The sequence below is a fragment of the Falco rusticolus genome, chromosome 2, assembly GCF_015220075.1.
Source record: "Falco rusticolus isolate bFalRus1 chromosome 2, bFalRus1.pri, whole genome shotgun sequence".
In the NCBI taxonomy this organism is placed as follows: domain Eukaryota; kingdom Metazoa; phylum Chordata; class Aves; order Falconiformes; family Falconidae; genus Falco; species Falco rusticolus.
In genome coordinates, this window is record NC_051188.1 from 64,542,677 (window position 1) to 64,564,621 (window position 21,945).

The window sequence follows — 21,945 nt, forward strand, 5'->3', positions numbered from 1 at the left end:
CGGAAGAGAGGTCCAGCTTTTGTGTCTCTGAAATGAGAAACCTTGGTAAATCCTTCAGCACAGTGAAGGAGAGGTCTATGATTAAATACTTGTGGGGGAGCTTGTTTAGAAAGGACATGTAAATAGAAAAAGATAAACTGATTAAAATTCAGTTCACAGAACACCAGAAGAGATACAATTTTTTCATTAGAAATTGAAGCAGGTGTGTGATAACTGCATTCAGCAGGCAGGATTCTGTAATGGTTTCGGGGAGAAGCTCCAAGTATAGTCACAAGGTCAGAGAAGTGCTGTCCTTGACGGAGTGTTACGCTTCCTTAAAAATTACTGAAGTGTTCTTTTGCTTTTTTGTTTTATTTGGCAGATAACGTGGTGTGAGTGGGGTGTGATCCTCAAAGCTTGGAAGTGTATTGCTGTCTTACAGTGCAAAGTGTTACTTTCAAGATGTAATTTCTCAGCAGCTTTCTTCATGTTTCTTCCTGGCAATATTTTTTGATATTAATCCTCTTAACTGAACAGCGTCCTTCACTTTTAAGTGCTCCAGCAACTATTGTTATTACCTGCATGCTCATTTTCATGGACAGAGTATCTGTCTTCATGGGTGGCAGTTTTTATTGCTTTTTTCCTGACCACGAGTTTTGATTGTTTGTGCTTGCTTAAAGTTAGATTTGGGTGTGATATAGGGACCTTTTCTGATGACTTAGCATCCAAATTGAAAACTGTTAAAGCAGTTTCAAAATGGTCAGGTTTGTTGCTGCATAGAGATTTAGGAAGCTGGTTTGTATAAGGGATTTATAAAACACGTATGTTTGTGTGTATGTATAACGTGTGCATAAGCTCATTTTAATGCTTTGCAATCTTTTGATGTAAACCAGACAGAATTGGCAATTTTGAATGCTTGAAGACTTCAAAAAGAATGAAACCTTTTTTGCATTCATTCTTTGAAAAAAATTTAAGGATTAGAAGGAGAAAATTAACAGGCTTTTAAATAGTCCAATATGCTAAACTAGTTGCCAATAGATGATGCATCAAATTGCCCAACATCTTTAAAACTCCACCCAATTATAAATTCTGTGGTTACAAGTGCGAGTGAGGTGTATTTTGCTGGGTTTTTTTAGAGAGAGTGTATGTTTACATTATGCTGAAGACAATCCTGTAAGGATAGCTTTTGCTGTGCTGAATTCCACAAAGTGCCACATCATTTTATTGATGTGCTTTTTGCTAAGTACCACACCCCTGAAGGAAAAACATTTCATAATTATACTTTAATGTTGAACTTACCAAACCTTAATATCCTTTACCACGAATGTTGCCACCCTCGTGCTGCACGCTTGCACATGAATTATTATGCAGGTGCAGTATCTTGTATATTTAAGTCACAGTCATAGCTTCTTTCTCTGGGTCTCATAAAACTAAGATGATGCAGCCTTTTAACCTCAATTGACTTTGCATACGTCCTTTAACAGCTTCTCCCACAGCATTTTCCTCTGCTCTGTGGGCTGGAGTATGTCACTCGCAGGCCATGTTAAGGTGGCAGGGAGAGCTTAAGCTGAGCACGGCACATAAGTGGAGTTGAAATGAATTCCCTTATATTTATAAATATATGCATGTGTGCCCACACAGATTTTCTCAGGAGGGCTGTTGCTCCTGTGTATTTTAATAGAAATAAAATTTGCCCTTAAGTCTTGTTGCTAACATGCGTGCCCACATACCACACTCTTCCTCTCCAGTTGTATTTCAGGCTGGATCACGAAGGCCAGGGAAAGGTTTTGTGCTTCGATTTGTTTGTTCTTTCGTGCAGCTGTTCTCTGAATGCACGGCAAGGAGGCCAGGTATTCTAACCATGGAGCAAATGTTTCCCCCATTCGCGCACTCCAAAATAAAGCGCTAAAATAAAGTCATTTGGTTACTGGCTGCAGGCCTTGTTTCCCAGGAACCTGTAGCATCTCTAGCCGAGTGAAATTTTAAGCTTTCTGTGCAGAATGGAACTGCTAGGGGGAAAAAAAAAAAAAAAAAAAAAATCACCCTTGCCTGAAATACCATTTAGCCAGGTAGCTGATGCCAATTTTCATGGAGATGCTCTGTGTGGGCTCCTGTCCCTCCAGCACAGCGGGAGTAGGCTCTGTGTCCTGTACAGCACGGGCTGAACTCCCGGTACTGTTTTCTCACGTGTGGTGTTCAGCCTAAGGACACTGCGGTTCCTGAAAGCAGGAGGTGAGGCTGTGTCTAGTTGGTTAACACTGGAGGATAGCAGGGTTGAAACAAACAATGCTGTATTTTGGTGCTCTTGGCCACGGTCATTATTAGAACTTAACTGGTCCATACATAACGTAACTGTGGGGTTTGGAGACTGGAAGGTTAGGAAGGAGGAAACTAAGTGGGAGCCTGGAGGATGGATGATTACATGTATCTGTTGTGCTAGTCTGAGAAATTAAGTTATTTTTAAACTAGTACTTGGTTTTCACCTGAATGATTTGTTCCACTTTTTCCTCTGCTTTGAAATCTGAAGGCAGAAGCCTGATGAGAGGTAATTGTCCACATTATGTACAAACATCAAGGGGCTCTGGAACAGTCAGTGTTGATTAATACAAGGATTTCTATTTCCTCTCTGTCTTGATAATGAGAACAAGCATGGCCAACAAGCTGTACATCGTTCTTTTTCCTCATCCACATTCATGTTTTGGGGTTTTGGTTTTTTTTCTTAAGGAAGTAGCCAGCTTGCCAAGATATCAGGTTCCTGTATCTAACTGAATGGGTGCATATGGGTGAGGGTGATCTTTTTCTTGAGAAGGGTGTTGCTCCTCTTTTGCTTGGTTTTAATCTCTGAAGGCAGGCAAAAAATCTTCCTCTCCCTCCCTGCATATTTAGAAACCACTCCTATGCCCACTTTGTCATTGCACAAAACTAGATAACAGGAGAGGTTTTCAGCGTGCTGTGTTGCAGGTGACAGGAAACTCCTGTTACTACGAACAGTCACATCTAGTCAGCCAAGCATATTGCTGAGGACTCTCACTAGCAAATGTTTGAGACTCGCTTGATGCTGTTAAATAAGAAATTCGTATCAGTGTGTATACTTGTGTGGTGTATCATACGTAGTAGGACTTCTAGCGGCTCTGAGCCTGTTCTTCCTGGAGCCAAGTTGTAGCGCAAGAGCTAGAAATAAAACACTGTGAATTGTGTGTGATCTTTGAGGACTACAAGTCAAGATGCTGATCTAGGAGCACACACCTCCACCAAGCCAGTCAGGTGACAGTCCTGAAAAGGAGGGAGTATGGGCTTAGAGCCCAGATGTAGATCCTGTTTCTGACACTGTGACAGATGCTGTTACCTGATCCAAGAGAGGTCACTTGCTCCATCTCAGCTTTCACATGTGCGAGTATTTACATGACTGGTGGGAGTGGTGTGAAGACTCATTCACTAATTTGGAACTCTCTTCAAATCCAGTATGCTAGTGTTGACCTCATAAAATACAGAACAGTTACGTACAACATTTCTGAGGAGTGTTATTTATTTTAAATCTACCTTTAATTAAAACAATCTGATATTGCTTAGGAAACTCTTGTGTTTTGACATGGTACAAAATGTAATGGCCCCCAAAATGAAATAGCAGAATTTAAAATAAATTACCTCAATTATATTCTTCAGATCCCATTTTAACGCCGTGCACTGAATAGAACTGCTTATATAGATGGTAGATTTATTATAATGCGTCTGACTGGTTTGGGATTTTCAACAGTTCCTGCCCTGTGGCAGATGAGTGGTAAGGACACATGTGTGGGGCACTTCAGAAAGTAATCTCTGGTGTGGTCTGTGGGTGACCCGGGTTTGTTTGAGTTTGTTTTTATGGGATTGGTTGATGACCAGGAGTGCTGAAACAGAAACAGCTTTTCCCCATGTGTAAATGGGATTTGTGAACAGATGTAACCATCAGTTCAAGCTTTTTATCCTTGCTGTCCTCTTTCCTTGACCCCTCTTGTTGGGAAAGGCCTGTTATAACACTGTGAAGTGAAGAAAAACAATCCATTTGTTTTCATGTGGTTGTTGCTGTCACTCCCACTCGTTGGTTCGCTCTTTGTATTAGTGAGTCTGGATGGCCGGTAACTAATCTCAAGTGTATTAATTAACCAGTAATCCATCACTATACAGTTACTTTAAAGGATCAAGTAAAGCAAGACTGCTCCGCATTCGTGTCTGAAAGATCATAAGGAATACTTTGGTTCTAGTTGATTTCATCATCTGTTGCTGTATTTCCTATTGTCTCATGAACAAGATTTGTATATATTCCAGCTTACAAAATCATGTTAGTAGAATACCTGTCCTTTTGGCTGTTCCTGCTGCTTTGGGTAGGCTCCTTCATAGGGAACAGGTGCTTGATGGGTTTACCACCAAGGAAAACACCCCAGTTCGCTTCCACCAAAGACCTGTGGATGAGAATTCCCCCAAACAGGAAACACTGGATGCATTTTGGGGAACTTTCTAACCAAAGGTTCATTGGAAAAGGACATCTGCCCTTTGGGCTATTAATTTCCTTGTGTGGAATAGGGATGGGTGGTAGAAAAGGATAATGATGGATTTACTGGATCATCATTTGTTAAAACTAGGGCCCTCAAAGGGAGGTTCTTGACGAGGCACACTCAGGATTAATTTTTAAATGCATTCTTACTCTGCTAATGTTTGAACAGTGCATGTATTCACATTTAAAGCAAACAGCTTGCATCTAATGCATGCCAGTGCTTTATGCAGGAAGACAAGAAGTGGTAACCCGCAACCAGTGAGCCCTTCGGAGGACCTCTGAGCCTGCTGACAGGCACAGTTGCTCTGCATGTAATTTGAAGAAAGCCATTGTGTCGCCGGTGGCTTGGCTTTGACTGGAAGATGGAGTTTTGCACTCTCATTTTGCGCTGAAGACAGGCTCACAGATAAATAGGTCACTGTCTGCAGAACTATTTTGCACTAAATCGATGAGAAGCAACATGACCTTAAGCCTGATTTCCTTGCTCTACAAAGATATTGCTGAGTTGTGGCTTCTTCTGAAGAAAAGCACAGGTGTGTCTAGTTTTTCAAATTTTCTTAGCTACTTGATTGCAGGATCAGGCAGGAATGCTGTTAGGTAATGTAATCCTACTGAGGAAAATGGGATGTGTTTTTTACTACAGAGGTAGAAGTTGTACTTTTTTGTGTACGTTCATATATAAATACAGTTTATTGGGGGTGTGTGTGTGGTGTGTGTATTCTGTCCTTGTGCAAATTTGCAGTGTATCCTTTTATTTGTGGATGTATTTCTCAGTACACCAGGCATATCCACTAAATCTGTTCCTTTATTTTACATGGAAGGTGCTTTGTTCAGGATTTGCTCACACAGTGATTATGGTGATCAGAACTGCTGCTAAAGCTTACAAGGAGAATTTGCTGTTGCAGAGAGCCGTCCTGGTGTTCCTGAATTACAGTGGGGTTTAATTTTCAATTCATTGCATTTTATGTAAATATCAGATACATAATTTCTCCTGATCCCTATTTGAGGTAGGAAAAAAGCATGGTTTCTTTCGCAGGATACAATTTGGCATCCCCTAGCTGTTTGTATAGGAGGGTTAATCTAAAATGCATTATTTCTTAAATTCTTTCAGTCACAGCTTTCTATAGGAATGTTGTTTCTGTTAAGATATAACGAAATAGTGGAGATATTATTTGCTGTTAATAGTGCGGCTACAGTCCATTGCAGAACTGAAAGCGTGTTTTGTGGAATAGGGACAAGCAAAAATTGCTTCCTTATTCGGGTGCTTGAATTCACATTTCCAGTTGTGTTTTCCGCTTTTGGTATGCGTGACTATTGCGGAGGAGGACCAGAGACAGAGCACTGTGTCCATGGACTGGTGTCTAACTTTCTGACGTTTCAAATGTCAAATTTAGATGAAGCAGGTATGGAAAGAGTGGATCTTCTAACTAAGGGGGTGATCTTACTAATCTTTAATTAGTTTTACTAATTAAATTATCAACGTCTGAGTCTGAGTGCTTTGCTTCTCAGTAGAGCTCCATGGTACTAGGGGTAATACCAAAGGCATGCTGCTTAGGAGGAATGAATGAAAAATTCAAGTAAAGGGAGGCTAGCCAGGTGGAAAGGGTGGAGGGATTAATCAGTCTGAGTAACTCTTGATCTTTATGTGCACCCTTGTCTGTGCTGAGAGGGGAGGGGTAGATTTAGGAAACAGCTGATTATTGTATGAGAGAGTAAATCTCTGTTTTAAACTGCAGAACCAGGGAGTGTTTTCTGTCAAGTGTATATGTAGCCATGCCAGGATTATTTCTGCAAGTTGCCAAGTTTAAAATGGGGGGTGGGGGTGGGGGTGTAATTTGTATTTGATTATTGAGAAATAAGTGAGCAAGGCTGCTTTTGTTAGCAACTGCCAAGGCTTGATTTTAATCTGTTGACTGTCACGACTTCTTGTGGGCATGTTCATTGTGCCAGTGATCGCTCCTTCCCAGAGAACTCTTGAAGGATTTTCTCTTTAAAGTGGGCAGAAGGGTTTTGCCTTTCCCAGGCACTGTTCTTTTCCTCCTGAGTGCTGTCCGGGGTATTTTGTGTGCCTACAGTGAGCAGGGAGGAGAAAATTGGAAGTGAAGGAAAGGTCTCAGATACCCATCTTTCTATTCTCAACCCTATGAAATTTCCCAAGGAAAACAATGCCATCTTGGGGAATTCCTTTGTCAGTCCGTGTCCAGGAGTGAGTGCAGAGAGATGGCAAAAAGGGTGGACAAACTGAAAAGAGAGGATGGGTTTAGGATATGGGCACAGGACTCAAATGTTCTGCTTAAAGATTGTGCAGGTAGTTGTGAGCAGTGCTGGTTCTGGTTTTCAGCATCCAAATGGGGATGAAAGCACCTCCTGTCTTATAGGTAACTTGCAAGATTAAAAAGTTTCTGACACAGTTTGGGTGTTTGAGTAGCAGGTTGATGAGCCAGCACTGCCTGTCTGAGGCCTCAGATCCCCAGGAGTTAACAGGCTCTCTCCGAGGCATAGGATCTTGTGGAGGTTCAACCTAGTTTTCTTTGTAGGTGGGGGAAATATGGGAAGAGGATGTCTACAGACCTGGCAGAAGTCTTCTGTGTGTGATTGTAATTGAGGGGACTGTTTTTAAAATCTGGCTACCTCAACCTTATTTGCAATGAAGGTAGACTTCCTTCAGCTGTTGGAGTCTAGTGCAGCACATGGGAGTCACATGTCGGGGAATGAATAGTGTAGTGGATAAATTGTCATCATTTGCTACATCTGGGTATTAGAGAACATGCCAAAGTTGTATCTGAAAGGAGAAAAGCAATGCAAGTCAGTATCTTTCATGCTTGTTTGCATATGAGGTGGGTATGATGTGGTCTTCTCAGAGCTATAGTACTGCAGGAGGAAGGTTCTGCTAGTTTTGCACCCTGCAAAGCTGTTAGCTGTTGATATGGGATCTTCTGGAGGGTTGTGAACAGTTCTTATGAAACAGATTATTGGCTGGATTTTTTTAGAAAGCAGAACTACTTCATCATGACTGAGATATTTCTTCTTTCCTTTGCAAAAGCTATTGCTTTATTTATCTTTCTTTTGTTTTAATTTTGTTTTCCAGAAAATTGATATACCATGAATATATGGTTATAGACATATTTTATTAGCCTGAGATTCAGCAAATGTGTCAACATAACTAAATTTTACCCTACTCGCTATTAATTTTTAAAGTCACTATACTGATTTTAGTTTGTACGTGTTCACTTGTTGATATCTAAGTTGGAAATTTCTCTTTTCTTTTTTGGGGACTTCTTACCAGTTAATTCCTTCAGAATTACAGAAGAGCTTAGGTTGGAAGGGACACTGGATGCCACCTAGTCCTGCCTCTTGCTCCAAGCAAGATTAAAGTTAAAGCAGGTTTCTCAGAAATTTGAATTTTGTATACCTCCAAGGGTAGAGATCTCTCAGCCTCTCTGGGCAGCCTGTTACAGTGCTTGGCTCTTCTCATGGTGAATTTTTTCATTCACATTCAGCTGGAATTTCCTATGCTGAAGCATCTGACTTCTGTGTCTCATCCCCTTGCTGTGCAAAGTTTCAGAAAAGACATTCGCTCCTTTCTAGTAAGTGTTAATGTCCTTTCAAAAACTAAAACAAATGCTCTAAATTTCTATAGAGCACCTCAGCGGTGTCATTGAAACTTGGTACTTACTGGGACCTAGGGACAAGTTTATCCCCATCTTAAAACCACTTATGTGACTTTTTTGTTCATTTGGCTTTTTGTTTGTTTATTTTAACCTGCCTTTAGTCTCAAGACTGTCCAGCAAGGTCGAATGAAACTTTAGATGAGAATACCCACCACCAGGGAAGTTCAAGGCCAAAGGCTGCTTTGTAGCCTCTTCTGCACATGAAGTATGAAAGGTGCTACCCCCTATCATTACTGTGTACCTGGAAATGAAGGAAGTCTTAAATGTTTGTTACCTCAAATGCTTTATAGACGCTGTGATTCAAGCATTTCTCTAAGCATCAAATGTTTGGAACTTTTTTCTTTTACATTGCTTTTCTCTTCAAAATGCAGCCCTACTGTGTTTCTGTTTTGTGCAGAAGACCCAAAGCCTTTGAAAACGGAAGAGCAGTCACTTAGAGTGCTTTTGAAAGACTCTACCTTTTATAAACCTTTGTTCCACAGAGCATGTGGTATTGTAGCAAACAAAGTTCAGCTCTGCTGAATTTAATCTGTTTTCTGTTTTCTGTTCACTTAGGTGACAGAAATTGTGAAGTTCATCTAATTCAGAATCATTGATGTATCTATTCACTTCTGCGTTTGAACATGACAGGGGTTTAAGTTTTATGTTCTAAGCAAGGATTTTGTTTCACTTGAGGCGATTTTATGGACAATAGCTTCTCCTAACGAACAGCCAAGTTGTTAATTTTTTTAATATGCATCTGCTTTGTACTTGGCACACACAAAATGGGGAATTTTTTTGTTCTGAGAAACTTAAGGGATTTTCCTCTATGTCCAAAAGTTAGTTTCCATCAAAATATACTCCTTGCTTACTGGGATAGAGCTTTAGTTGGTAGATCTTGATTAGTCATTACAGCTATGTGCCAAATTCTCAGATTGGATAATGAATAGATGCATCATTTGAGACCTAGAAGAGGTTGGGGGCCGATAAAGTGAAGGTGGGGAGGCTCCTACCAAACCCCTAGCAAGCAGCCTGCAAAACCCTGGATGCGAGCAGCAAAGCTGACTGTATTACATCAAGTGATTATTCAGCTGCCTGTGAGAGATACCGAACCATGTCCATGTCCTGCCTCTGTTTGCATTGCCTGAAGCATATTAGCAGCGCTTTAGAGAGATGTGATGGGTTTCACGTTTTTCATGGCATTAGGCAGTAAGCCACAGTGCTTCAAGAGCTGCTTCGTTAACAACTGTTGTCATCTCTATGGTAAGGTGGGGCAGCCAGTTTGGTTATGAACTCAGCAACTTCTTTTTTGTAAGTCATCTCTAGTCAAGAGTCCCAAATACTGGGAAGTTCACAAGCAGCTGCAGGTTAATGTCTTAGCTGAAAACTAGTACTCAGCTTCAAATAAGCCAGTTAGTGAACACTTACCCCTTCATTCGCTCACACCCATGAAGTGCTCCATTTCCCCTTCCAAAACTTAGGTTTATAGATATACGGCTCTATGAAAAAGTATGCTTGTGCCAGCATACCATAAAATACGTTGTTTGTTAGAAGTGATTCTAGCCATACTCCATATCATTGAAATGATAAAATTAAATAAAGACTTTTTACCAGGACCTGCAGTGACAGGACAAGGACTACCAGCTTTAAACTGGAAGAGGGTACGTTTAGTATGGGCATAAGGAAAAAATTTTTTACAAGGAGGGTGTTGAGACACTGGCACAGGTTGCCCGGAGAAGCTGTGGATGCCCCATCCCTGGCAGTGTCCAAGGCCAGGCTGGATGGGGCTTTGAGCAACCTGGTCTAGTGGAAGGTGTCCCTGCCCATGGCAGGGGGGTTGCAGTAGGTGATCTTTGAAATTTGCTTCCAACCCAAACCGTTCTGTGACAACCTTAAAATTGTTAGCACTTCTATAATTTCTTACCAGAATACAAGTGTACAGTAAGCAAGTAGATTTTACCACTTTGCTGTTTTATAAAAGTGATTTTAATTTTCAGATCGTTGTTTAAAATCTTGTCTTGCTTCCAAAATATCATACAAAAATAGCATTCTGTTAGCAGAATCGCCAAGTATTCATGCAGCTGGTCCTGCGTGTGTTGACTTTTCAGTTAAAGCTTTGGGTCATGCTTTGAGATATATATTTTTTTAAAGGGAGGTTTGAGAGCAGGTAATTTCAGTGGAGAAGAAACTTCAGTTTGGTTGCCTGAAAAGATGTCCACTTTAGCAAATGTGTTTTAAGTTGTGTGATTGCATCATTAGTGTTTAAGTCATGTTGGAGATGACTCCTACAATCTGCATGCAGCTTTTCTATTCAGAGCTAATCTTTCCATTTTCTGTATTTGTAAGACTTCCCCTTCTTTGCAAGACTTAAGTACTTAGAAAGCAAAATTCCTATAATAATTTTTTCAGAGCATTAAATCTTGTTAAATACAGTTGGCAAAATCTAACATTTCTGTTATCCCATGGAGGATTGCTTGCTAAAGTACTAAAGTGAGACACATCTGGGTCACTCACTTTCTTATCACTTGATTGCTGGCTAGGGGAACATTCTCTGCTGCTCAGTCTGTATCTACTATTTCTCCATTTAAAAAAAAAAATCCTTGCTTTTTGCAAAATCTGCTGCTTCTAGGTGGCTAAGTACATTTAACTTTAGAAATATTTTTATACTATGCACTCAGTGTGATTTGCAGTATTAAGGAGTTAATGATGCTGCAGTTTTGGCAATATTTTAACCCTGTTTTGGGGGTGTGGTTCCTAGCAGTCTGAATCTGTGCTGCAAGAACCAGAAAAGGGTTTACCAGCAGGCTTGGCTTTCTTCAGGACATCCTGGAAAAAGGATGAGAACAGTATTATTGTTGCAATAGTAAGAGCATGGCATGTGTGCCGGGTTAATTCTTACTTTTAGCTGGTAAGTACATGTGACAGTGTTGCTGCCCCTTAATGTCCTCTTGTGGCTAACAGAATCTATGCTGTAGTATGGCTGTGTGGCGTGATTCAAAGTTCCCCTTCCTTCTCAGTTTGGGAAAGGAGTAATTATTATGACTTGGAACAGCATGAAGAATATACCTTTCTCACCAAAACAGACTAGGTGCACTTAAGCACTGTATGGAGCAAAAGCATGGCAAAACAGATTAGGTGCTCTAACTGGTAACACTTTCAGATTTCTTGCAGAAGTTGCAACATCTTCCCTCCCCTTTTATCTTACTTTAGATTTTCTTCAAGTACACCAAAATACTGATCCCTAGACTGACTTTCTAATTATTGCATCAATTTCTTCTAGTTGCAGATTAGCTAGTATTTGATCACTCTTGTAAGTCATATCCAAACTTAAAGCTGATCCCTGAGAAGCTGTGGGGCTACGGAGTACCTGTGTCAAGTAGGTGTGACTGATGAAGCAGAAGAGGAAGAAGCTGTAGTATTTGGCACTCAAGATAGGCTGTGAATGCATCTACTATACATGGAAGAGAGAGAATTATATTTCCTCTGATGTTTGTGCTTTGAGGTGATATTATTTAGGCTAACTATGGCAAAAAAAAACTTTGTTGCCTTTTCCAAAAAGGGAGGTGGAAGAAGGAAGAGAAAAAAACCCAAGAATGTCCTTTGACATGCATAATAAGAGGTCAAATAAAAATATTTAGAGTTTGAAAGAAACAGAAATCTTCGTTGAGACTCAAAGTATGCTTTTGAGCAGGTATTTCATAATATGAGTCAAGGAAATGGGGACTGTTACACCTCTTACTGTCTTGTGCCAGCCCAGCAGTGCTGCATTTGCTGTACACCTCAAATGTTTTTTAAAAGAAGGATGAGTGATTAATCTCCCTACTAGAAACTGAACCATCATCCTCGTAGTCTTGTAGGTAGGTAGTCCTGTGCCAGATCTCCAGCTCTGTGATCTCAAAGAAGGAACAGGTGGACACTTTTGTCTTTAATTGTGGTTACAGGAAGCAGGAATCACCTGGGTAAAGCAGGTGGTTCAGTAGGCATCTATACAATACAGAGATTTCCTTTTTTTGTTTTTCTTTTATTTCACCCATGACTAGTTCCTGCCCCTTGTATTTAAATTCTGGAATTTTAGCCTTTTGTGATTAATTTATGTGTCTTCTAAGTAGTTGTGGTATTCTTCAGGTATGATTAAATGAGCAGTTATCAAGTTTCATGTCAATGGAATAGTTTAAATATTACCAAAACTTAGGGATTATGAAAAGCGCTGCAGAAATATGGACTTTGTGAAAGATCTGAATGGTCAGGGCTTCTCAAACTCCTCTCAAACTCCTCAGAGCACCACTTAAATAATAGATGCCTCTGTCCACCATGCATGCACTTATAATAGAGGGAACATCACTCCTAAGGTTTTGGGTTTTCTTTGACAGGACTGCTTTGAACTCTTGACTCAACTAGATCCTTACTTTGAAAATATATGGGATTGCAGCCTAGCCTGTTGTAGCAACGGGCTACATAGTCATGCTGGCCTACACATGTTGTGGTGATAGGCTCAACATTCCTAGAAGATGAACTGATGTTAGTAATGCTGCAAAAGTGAAACTTATGCAAAGCATGATCCATGCAAAAGAAAAAGTACCTCAACCTGAGGATCTGTTTTACGTACCAGGGCTCTTGAGAGGAAATTGTCTTTTCTGACTAGGAGAGATAATGGAAGACGTAGTTTGACTGCAGTCTGTAAAGCTTTTACAAGTAAAATTTTTACATAACTGTCTCATTTAAAATGGATGTGCCATATGAAGCATTTGGAGCGCTATGTTGCTTTATTTCTATTTGTGCTAGCAACTGGGCTGCTGGTGGAGGCAAAGAATCTAGCTATTTCCTGCTTGCTTGGGACCTTTAGGCTCACCACAAACGAACAAGTTGTGAGTGCGCTGTTTCATTGGGGTGATAATTTCCTTCCCAACTACACTTTAGCAGAGAACTGTGTTTTGCATGAAAATTCCAGAGGTTTAATCACTTGCTTTTCCTGGCCTTTTGTTTTGAAGGCAGTTTAGCCAAATAAAATAGAAATGAACTCTTCCTGAAGATAGTTCGAATTGATGAGGTTCTAATACTTGGTTTATGAACACTTGCATGAACTCCTGTCATCAGCCTGGTGTGGCTACAAATTGCACATGGACCTGAATAGCTCAGTCTGCAGCTGTTGTGCCTGGGCAGACCTAGCACAGAGCTTGCAGGCATCATCACTATTCAGCAGTGATTTTTAAAATTCAGTTTTAAAGCTGGAGATCTCTCTTGGCGTCTTAACTAGCTCATTAGTTTCATGTGGCTTAGCATGGAAGAGGACTGTCTTCACCAGCTCTGCTGCTCTGGCCCTTCCTCCTTTTGGAGTTACACAAAGGAGCTGACTGTTAGTGACAGTGGTCTGGAGGCAAAGATGAAGAGTGAAGAATGAGGAAATGAAAGGTTTGCCTTGGGGCTGAAAGATGAAGGCACTGCTCTGAAAGTCATTATCATGCATTTGTAATTACCAGATGGGAGGGTGCTTTAATTGAGAGATTTTTCAAATGAAGACCCCCTTCATAAAAGGCATTCAACTCTTTGAGTGGTTAGGCTGTTCCAGAGGAGAAACTAAACAAAACTGGTTGAGAAAAAGACATTATTTCTTCAGTTTAAAGCCTGAATTTCATAGAGGAGCCAAGCACGTTTTCAGGAAAATCTTGCTGACTCGACGAGAAAGAGGAAGAGGAAAAATTATTGGTAGTTTGTTTTATGGTGTACTGCTGGGATCTGTGCTGAAAGGCATAATTGCGTCCGTATGTGTACACACAGATTGGCTTTCAAGTTGGTATAAAGTAATGACCATAGAATTTAATGCAAAACTACTCAAAAGGGTGGAGTAATTCCAGCTGGCTTGGTGGGAATTGGATTAAACCCATTAGAGAGGATCATGAGTTGTGTCCAGAGACTTCCTTCCTCATAATGTAGGTATGGTCTGTCCAGACTCCCCTCCAGCGTTGTCTTCTGTGAAAATGGTTTTGCTTCAGCATGTCAGACAAACTCTGAGTGATGATGCATTTTGGTTTGGTTGGAAAAGAAAGAGGAGCCTTTTTACCAGTAAGTGAAAATCTTGACTTGAGTGACATTGATCGTTTTCTAAGATCTGGGTTTCTTCAGGGCTTACTGGCACCAGGTAATTCAAGCACAAGTTATCTTTGTGCCCTCATGCTTAAATCTGTCATCCTGCTTCATTTGAAATGCAGTCAGATGCCTTTGATGGACAGGGTCAGGCCCCTTTAAGCCATCTTTCTCCATCATAGAGACAGGACTATCAAAGCAAGATTTAAAATTGAATCAGAAAATGATATATCCATAAGACTCTGGTTCACATTTTTAGAGAGAAAGGGTTGGCGTTTTTTTTTAGTAAGAACCACATATTTAACTGAATCCTTGTACATTAGTAAGATGACACTTCTGTCCCCTTTTACACTCGTAATTTAAATGCTAGATAATGTGGGGGTTTTTTAAAGAACCTCCAGTTGTGCATTCCCAGCTATTCTATGTGTTCATTCTTGAAAAAGAATAATAATAAGAGAGCAGTAATAACTTTACAGAACCTTATTTTACTGTTTATTAGCACCTACAGTACCAGATGCACTGTAAATTCCACAGGCTTTCTTTTTAGCAAGCTACTCTGGAAAAGTCTAAATGAGTTCTTCAAGAAAGAGTAGATATTCTGGAATGTTCTGATATAAGCATCTTTTTTTCAGCTGTGGATTTTGGATAAAGCAAAACGGACTAACTATTAGGTTTCTGTTTTGAAAATACTATGTAAAGCAGTCAAGGTAGAACAGGGAAAATCATGAGCTGTGTAAACCTTGATCCATGTGAGTGGAAGTAGAATTCAAGCCTATAAAAATTCCTTGGAAAACAGTGAATGATTTTCAGTAATTCTGTGTTTTAATGTGTGTGTAATTAGCTTTACTAAAATGGAAAATGTCCCTAAAGTATGTAGCAGGTGACAGGTTCTCTATTTAAAGAATATTTCCAAGAAATTATTTTCCCCAAAGTCCAGGAGTGTATGTGTGCCCTTGCAGTCTGTTTAGTGTGGATGCCTTTTGTTATCTTGTCCTGTTAAGGGAATAGTGTATTCAAATCATGATGGGCAAACTTAAAGTGAAATCAGATTAAATCCCAAGCAAACTGTGACGAGCTGTCTTTTCTAGAGGGATGCTAAATATGAAGGAAATTATGCAGAGCAATGAGTTTTTACAATTGCATCTCCTCTGCAAGGAAACAGGGTATTGGAGAGGGATTTCTGGCTAAATCTGTGAGCACTGATACTGGGTTCCAGCATATCCATTCAAGCTGCTGGATGTGAACTGTTCAGGAGTTCCAAGAGTTGCATTTTCTTGCTTCGTTTTGTACTGGTATTTATCTCAGCTGTTTCAAATTATCGAAAATCAGCTCTGGTCTTCATGCATATTCTACTTCCAGAAGCATTGAAGTTGAAACTAGATCAGCAAGAGCAAGACGAGATGCACTTTGGTGGAGGAGGACGCAACAGGAAGAGCTTCTGGAGGTTTTCAGTCTGTAAATGGACAGTGTGCTTCTCCTCCAGTTGCAAACAGGCTGTCTCTTAAATTTGAGTTAAAACAGTTTAAAATCATGGGGAGGATACTGTGTTTTCAGTGAAACACTGTTTTGTCAACAAAATTATGGGGCAGCTCTGTGCTGGTTGCAAAAGCTGCTGCTCCTGTTGGAGGGAACAGTGGGGCAATCAAGACTTGGGTCTTCACGTGGCACAAATCAGGACTGCAGTGGGATTGATCGCGTGGATACATGAAGAAATGTTGATCATTATTTATCTGGGAAACATAAAGAGTTTCCTTGCCTTATGAATGCCTTGCCTGCTTGAATGTTGTGTGTCACATGTTTACTTGAATATGCAAAACACATCTATTTTATTGCATGCTTATGCTGAAATAATGAAAATTTTTCTGCCTGTGGCTGTAGGCAGAATGGCATATTACAAAGGGATTACATTCTTTTCCCTTTTGCCATCTCCCACCAAAAAAAATCAGGTGTTGACCCTGTGACAGCTTATATTCAGGTAAATGGGTCCACCTGCAGGCATTGGTTTGCAGAATCAGGGATGTTTCATTGCTTAAACACTGCTGCAGGAGGGCGCCTTATATTAAAAAGTGCTGACAGCAAAAGTAAAATCTAAAATCCTTTTTTCTTTGGAGGGAGGGGTTCCCCTCGTCTGGAAATGACTTAGCCATCTGAGATTGGCCTTCTGAAAGATCTGTATTCAGTTTTCTCTTAAAATCCTTAAGATGGTGACATAACTGAAGGTCTGGGTGAAATATAGCTTAACAGTTAAATGTATCCACTTATGGATTTGACAGCATGGTATGCAGAGGTCTTCTGATCAAGCAGCAGTTCACCGGATGCAGAAAAATAGCTCTGATTAGTGTGTGACCTTGGAAGTGGTCATGGGTCTTCCTCTGCCCGGCTGGCTGAAAGAGAACAGAGACGATCTGTTTCCCAGTATAAGCTGTTGCTTATCTGGAAGAAGTAACTGAAAGTGGGGGTTTTTTGCTATTCTCAAATAATTGCCATTCTCAGAATTTTACGTACATGAGAATCACTTACAAAAGCAAGTTGGTCTCTGTTCAAGATACAGTATTTGATGGATCTCAGTAATAACGAGTCCCTTCCTTGAGGGCCAGAACCGTACTTCTTTCTGTTTGATCAGCTTGTACTTCAAGGCAGATGACACCCTTGCATCACTTTTAGGTTTTTACTTGCTTTTCCTGTGCATAGTCACAGTTTTGAGTGTCAGATTCAAGTGTACCTTAATAGCATTTCAAAGTGCATTAAAAACCAAAACTTTATACAATGTCAGATTAAAAGAGATGTTCAAAACCAAATAATGAAAATGCTGGGTTATCCCTTCGCTACTTTTCAATGAGGTTAAAAATGTAGAATAATTTTTATGAATTTTGAAAGAGTAAAACTTCTTGTTTCCTTGTAAAAAAAAAAGTGACATCATAGTTTAATGAATGAGGCAACTCTGTCACGCAGACTTTATTGTGCTCAGCAAAACCTGGGTCTCTGGAAATAGGCCGTGGGAAATGCCTCTGCTCAAACAGTGCGGCAGAAGACAAAGACTTGGGAAAGCAATAAGTTTGTCATTAAGCTAAAGCAGAAAGGCTGAGATAAAAGATTAAGCAATATTTTTCACAGCTGAGGTATGAATGTGTGTGCGTAGTGTGAGGATGTACTTTCAAGCCCGTTCCGCCTATCTTATTGAACACTGTTGCTTTGGGGCTGCCTTGAACGCTAGACAACAGGTTAGAGGGATATAAGTTTCTCTTTTTTTTGTGTGAGTTGAGAAGATTTTAATAAAAATTGAATTTGATATGTAAAAACCCACTGTTTAACATAATCCCTGAGGAATATTAGCTCTGCAGTGTTTGGTTTAGTGACGTTCCATACTGCTTCCCAGTGTCAGCAAATCCACTTTACTCTTTTATCAGATGCTGTTCAAAGAAAAGTTTACCCTTGGCAAACACTTGAAAGACTCCAAACATTTTCTTGTATTTTTGAAAACTTGGACAGTTTTCTAATTTTCTGGTGTTTGTGTTCTAGGAATGATGATTATTTTTTTTTAATATCAGCTGTGAAATTTTACATAAAATGACTTTGCAATGCAATTTTTTTTTTCCCTCCACAGATGAAATCATGCATCAGGATAGCGTTCCCCTCTATGCTGCAGATATTCAGGACCAGTTAAAGAAACAATTTGCTTACTTGTCAGGTAAGACTATGGTGTACTGTCCTATAGACATTGATTAGATATATGGTTTGGCCTGTTGTGCTTTCATGGTTTCTGAGGTCTCATATAGGAGAAATTTGTGTATTATGAGCCAAAAATACATACTATCAAGAATTGTTATTTAATAATTTACAAATTTATTTTTTTTAAAGAAAGTGTTATAGAATTTTTAAATTACAGTTAGTTCTCCAGTTAACTGGAGAGTTTTCCAGAATTGGAGAGTGCAGCATGGGTGCACTGGTGGTTGCTGTTATCTTATAGTCCTCGGCCCACAGCCTCAGCTGCCACTGGCTCTGCCGTCAGGTTTGATATTGAAGCCCAAGTTGACACCTTGGTTTTGACCAAAGCAGTGGAGTGAGCATCACAGTACTACCTTCCCCTGCAGCCTCAGTGCTGGGTCAGGCACATGTAACATCGAGTTCTGGACAGGGTTTTTGGCTTGGTATCACCACCTGTCTTCTGCAAAGGAGCTTGCTTTTAGATGTGAAGCTGTCTCTAAATGCAGCACAGCCATGTTCACACAGCACAGAGTCTTTGCCCCTGGATAACCTGTGCCAGGTAGGTGATGGGGGGCCTGTGTTTGTGCCATCCAGGTGTTGGCTTCTGAGCTTGGCCCATCTCAATGCTGGGACCATGGCTGGCTAATAATGGGTAAAGGAACAATAGTGCCTTTGCTCACTGATCGGGCTGCGTGGCAGGTGTCTGATAAGCTTCTGAGTTTGTTTTCCTGCCCGTAAAGCTCTTGCAGGTGTTCAGCAGTGAACTTGCTGGAGTTACTGTTCTGCCCTCCCTCCGGTACATAGAGAGGGAAAGCATCAGTGGCTTCGCAGAGCTGCCCTGCCTCCTTCAGCCTAAAGGAGATTTACCTCTCTGGGCTGGAGCTGGGTTTTATGACTGTTTTTTTTTTCCTTTAAATCCCTCCTCGCATCAGATCAAGACACAGGGCAATGAAGCAATGTACTGTTTTGCTTGGCAAGAGCTCATTGAATCTTGTTGTATTAATAACTAACCATTAATTATAGTTTATTCCTGCCACACAAGCTAAACTAAGTGTGAGTCTGTGGTAATGACTGTGTTTTCTGTGGGGTGGTGGTAGCACTTAGAAGATTATTTTGTATATGAAGCTGGCATTCATGCTCCATTTGAGATTATGGTGTTTAAGTTACAATTCTTTTCTGGCAGTTTATTTTTTTGGCTTTACAAGTTCTTCCTTTGTATCCAGGGGCAGAAACTGACTCATAATAGTGTTATGCAAGAATCAGCCTATCTAGGAAACTGTAAGTAGGGTTTACATTTTGCCCCTCTGAGTGAGGGGGAGAACTGGTGACTACAGTAGAAGAATTAAATCTCATTGAGTCCAGCTGGAGATTGTTCATGTCTTAAGACTGTTGAGTTCACACAGCCACAAGCACCTTCAGTGCTCATTACATCTACCATGCAGTGGGGTTTAGTAAGAGCAGCCATTCTTCATCCTGTTTTCTTCTTTTTATTCACCTTTACACCCATCAGAAGTCTGTTTTGTTTGCCTGAAATAGTAGGACATCTGCATTACCCTCTGTTGTATTTCATATTTCTTGGGTAATTTGACTGTTAAGCATTTTCATTTGACTTTGGACCTCAGTTCTTTTACCCTAATTCTCCTGCAAGACACTGACAGTTAATTTTCTGTGCTATACCAAATAGTGGTGTTACGGGTTCTGTGAACAAAGGAACAGCCAATATTTTGATAATGTACATACAGTTTGGTTTTTGTTGCAGTTGTGCTTATGAGTGGCTTTGCTGTAGTGCCACTTAAGACATTCACAGTGTGTGTGAAAGGGACTTTTTTGCTTATTACTAAGTTGCCTTGGAAATAGAATCTTAGGACATGGCATAAAGCTCATTAAAATGAAAGTCCATAGATTACAAACACTTCTGGTAGATAGCATCTTTGCAGGTATGGTGAATTGCATAATGTCTTAGATGCATTTCAGGTTTTAGGATTTGGCTTTTGAACAGCGATGCGACAGATACTTGAGAATTACTTTAGTTTCTCTAATAGGACGTATCTAGGTCTCGTGGGATGCTTGCTTGAATAGTGAATGAAACCTAGTCTGCTTCTGTGGCTAAAAGCTGTAGCCCTTCCCAAGCTACTTCCTGTGTTTTGGTCTAAATAGGAGTCACTTCTTGGTCTCTTTTCCTCTGCAGGTACAAAGTAATTCATGTCCCTCCTTCTGCTAGATTATAATGAAAGTGCTGCAGGGACATCCAAATTAGGCTTGAAATTAAACAAAATAAAGCAAAAACTTCCATTAATGCTTCAGTTTTTCAGTAAATATAGCAAAGTGCTATGAGATCAAGGTGCTAGCTACTCCTACAGACACTGAAGGCTCCAGGTGTCACTTAGCAATGAGCATGCAGTCATGTGTCGAGCTTAAATCTAATGGAGGGGCAAGATGGGGATGAGGTTTTTAATCAGTCATTCACATAACAAGTTTATAAACCCTGAAGTTAATACTTTACCTCAGGCCCAGCTGTTTACTTTTCCCCTTGGATGTTTTTTCTTTCTGTGGAACAAAGTCCTTATCTTTCTTTGCAGGAATTGTTAATCTTTTGCTGTTGTTAGACTGTATTAAACATCCTCTCTACATGGTTCACTGTTTCATCTTTTTTCTTCCTTTAGTTAGTATTTGTGCAACCACTTTTTCATCAGCATTGCAAAGGGTCTTTGCCTTTGTTTTTTTCATCCTCATGAAGGACATTGGGAAGGTCCATTTAAAAGTCATTGGAAAATATATTCCTTATATTTTATATAAATTCCTTTTGTTTGCATTTTGTATTTGTATTTTCTTTCATAAGTATTTCCTTTTCTCTTGCCTTGATTGGAAAGTTGCTGTGTGACTTTCTTACCCAGCTTTACAGCTATCTGCCATTGCTGTATGCAGGTATGTTAAAATAAATGTACGTGAAGAAGAGCATATAGACAGCTGTATATATTTACAAGCGTCTTAAGTTGTACAAGCTATGTGATGTGCAAATAAGACTCTTGGCCACCCTAAGTACTGAACCAATTATTTCAGCTCACTTTCTTTTGAATGCCTCTTTATGCACTGAACAACTTTAAACAACGCATTTCCATTAAAGGAAATACAAATACAAGTTTGTGCTGGTTGCATTTTTGCCTATCAGCTATTCATAGCTGTTTTTCCTGCTGTTGGAAAAGTTAGCTTGGTAGTAGCTTTCAAAATGCTTATATCTTTGCCCCTTTAAACTATCAATCTAAATAATAAGCTTCTCCCTGCTCTCTGTAACTTTATTTACTTGTCTGTGCTCTTGCTCTCCTCTGTGGAAATGACCTGAAAATACCTCGCTGGTCAAACTGTTCCCTTTGAAGTGTCCACAGGTGCTGAGTCTGTCTGTAAAATTGTGTTGGAGAACTTCGGAGTGGATCTTGTACCACATACATTGCATCAGTTAGTTAAAAATACCAACTTGATTTTTGTTGCTGATATAACATGGTCAACGTCTTATGTTGTATATTGACAAGGGAAGAGATGTGACTTACCAATTTCTGTCTTGCACAGGTGTAAGCTTAACTGCTGGTTTATATTCACAGTGCTAAACCCATTGTAGAGATTTTTTTTAAAAAAAAAAAAAAAAGTAGCAAAGAAAAAGAGAAAGAATAGATCCTTGGCTAAGATCTCCAGTTCAAATACATTCAGGTACAAATTTAGTTATTGCAATCTTAATTTCTGAGCTAGTATACTTGCTGCTGATTAGCCTGGGAAAAACGCAGCTTGTGAAGTTATAAAAGTAAAACTTCTCTCTCATTTCAAGGAAAGAATATTTTAGTAAATTCCTTGATTCTGTTTTTCTTTGCAAAGGATACACAATGAAGCTTTTATCTACTACCTCACTGAAGTCTACACATAATTTCAAATACTCAGAGTACTCCAGTTAAGTGTATTATGCAAGTAGAAAGGAGACATTTTGTATCAGGAACATACAAACATAATAGC

At 39.9% G+C, this 21,945-nt stretch overlaps 1 protein-coding gene across 20 annotated transcripts in view; it reads left to right on the forward strand.

Moving 5' to 3' along the window:
* Positions 1 to 21,945, forward strand: part of MCF2L (MCF.2 cell line derived transforming sequence like) — a 164,329-nt gene that overhangs the window by 77,127 nt on the left and 65,257 nt on the right. For 18 of the 20 annotated variants that reach the window (XR_005102373.1, XM_037375774.1, XM_037375773.1 and 15 more), the window contains one exon: positions 17,846 to 17,929. Coding sequence is in view for 19 of the 20 variants with exons in the window: in XM_037375774.1 (XP_037231671.1) it covers positions 17,846 to 17,929 (84 nt within the window). In the remaining variant the exon portion in view is untranslated. Of the gene's footprint in view, positions 1 to 4,664; positions 5,044 to 5,892; positions 5,914 to 17,845; positions 17,930 to 21,945 lie in introns of those variants that run through there. The other 2 variants (XM_037375780.1, XM_037375784.1) reach the window with 2 other exon arrangements.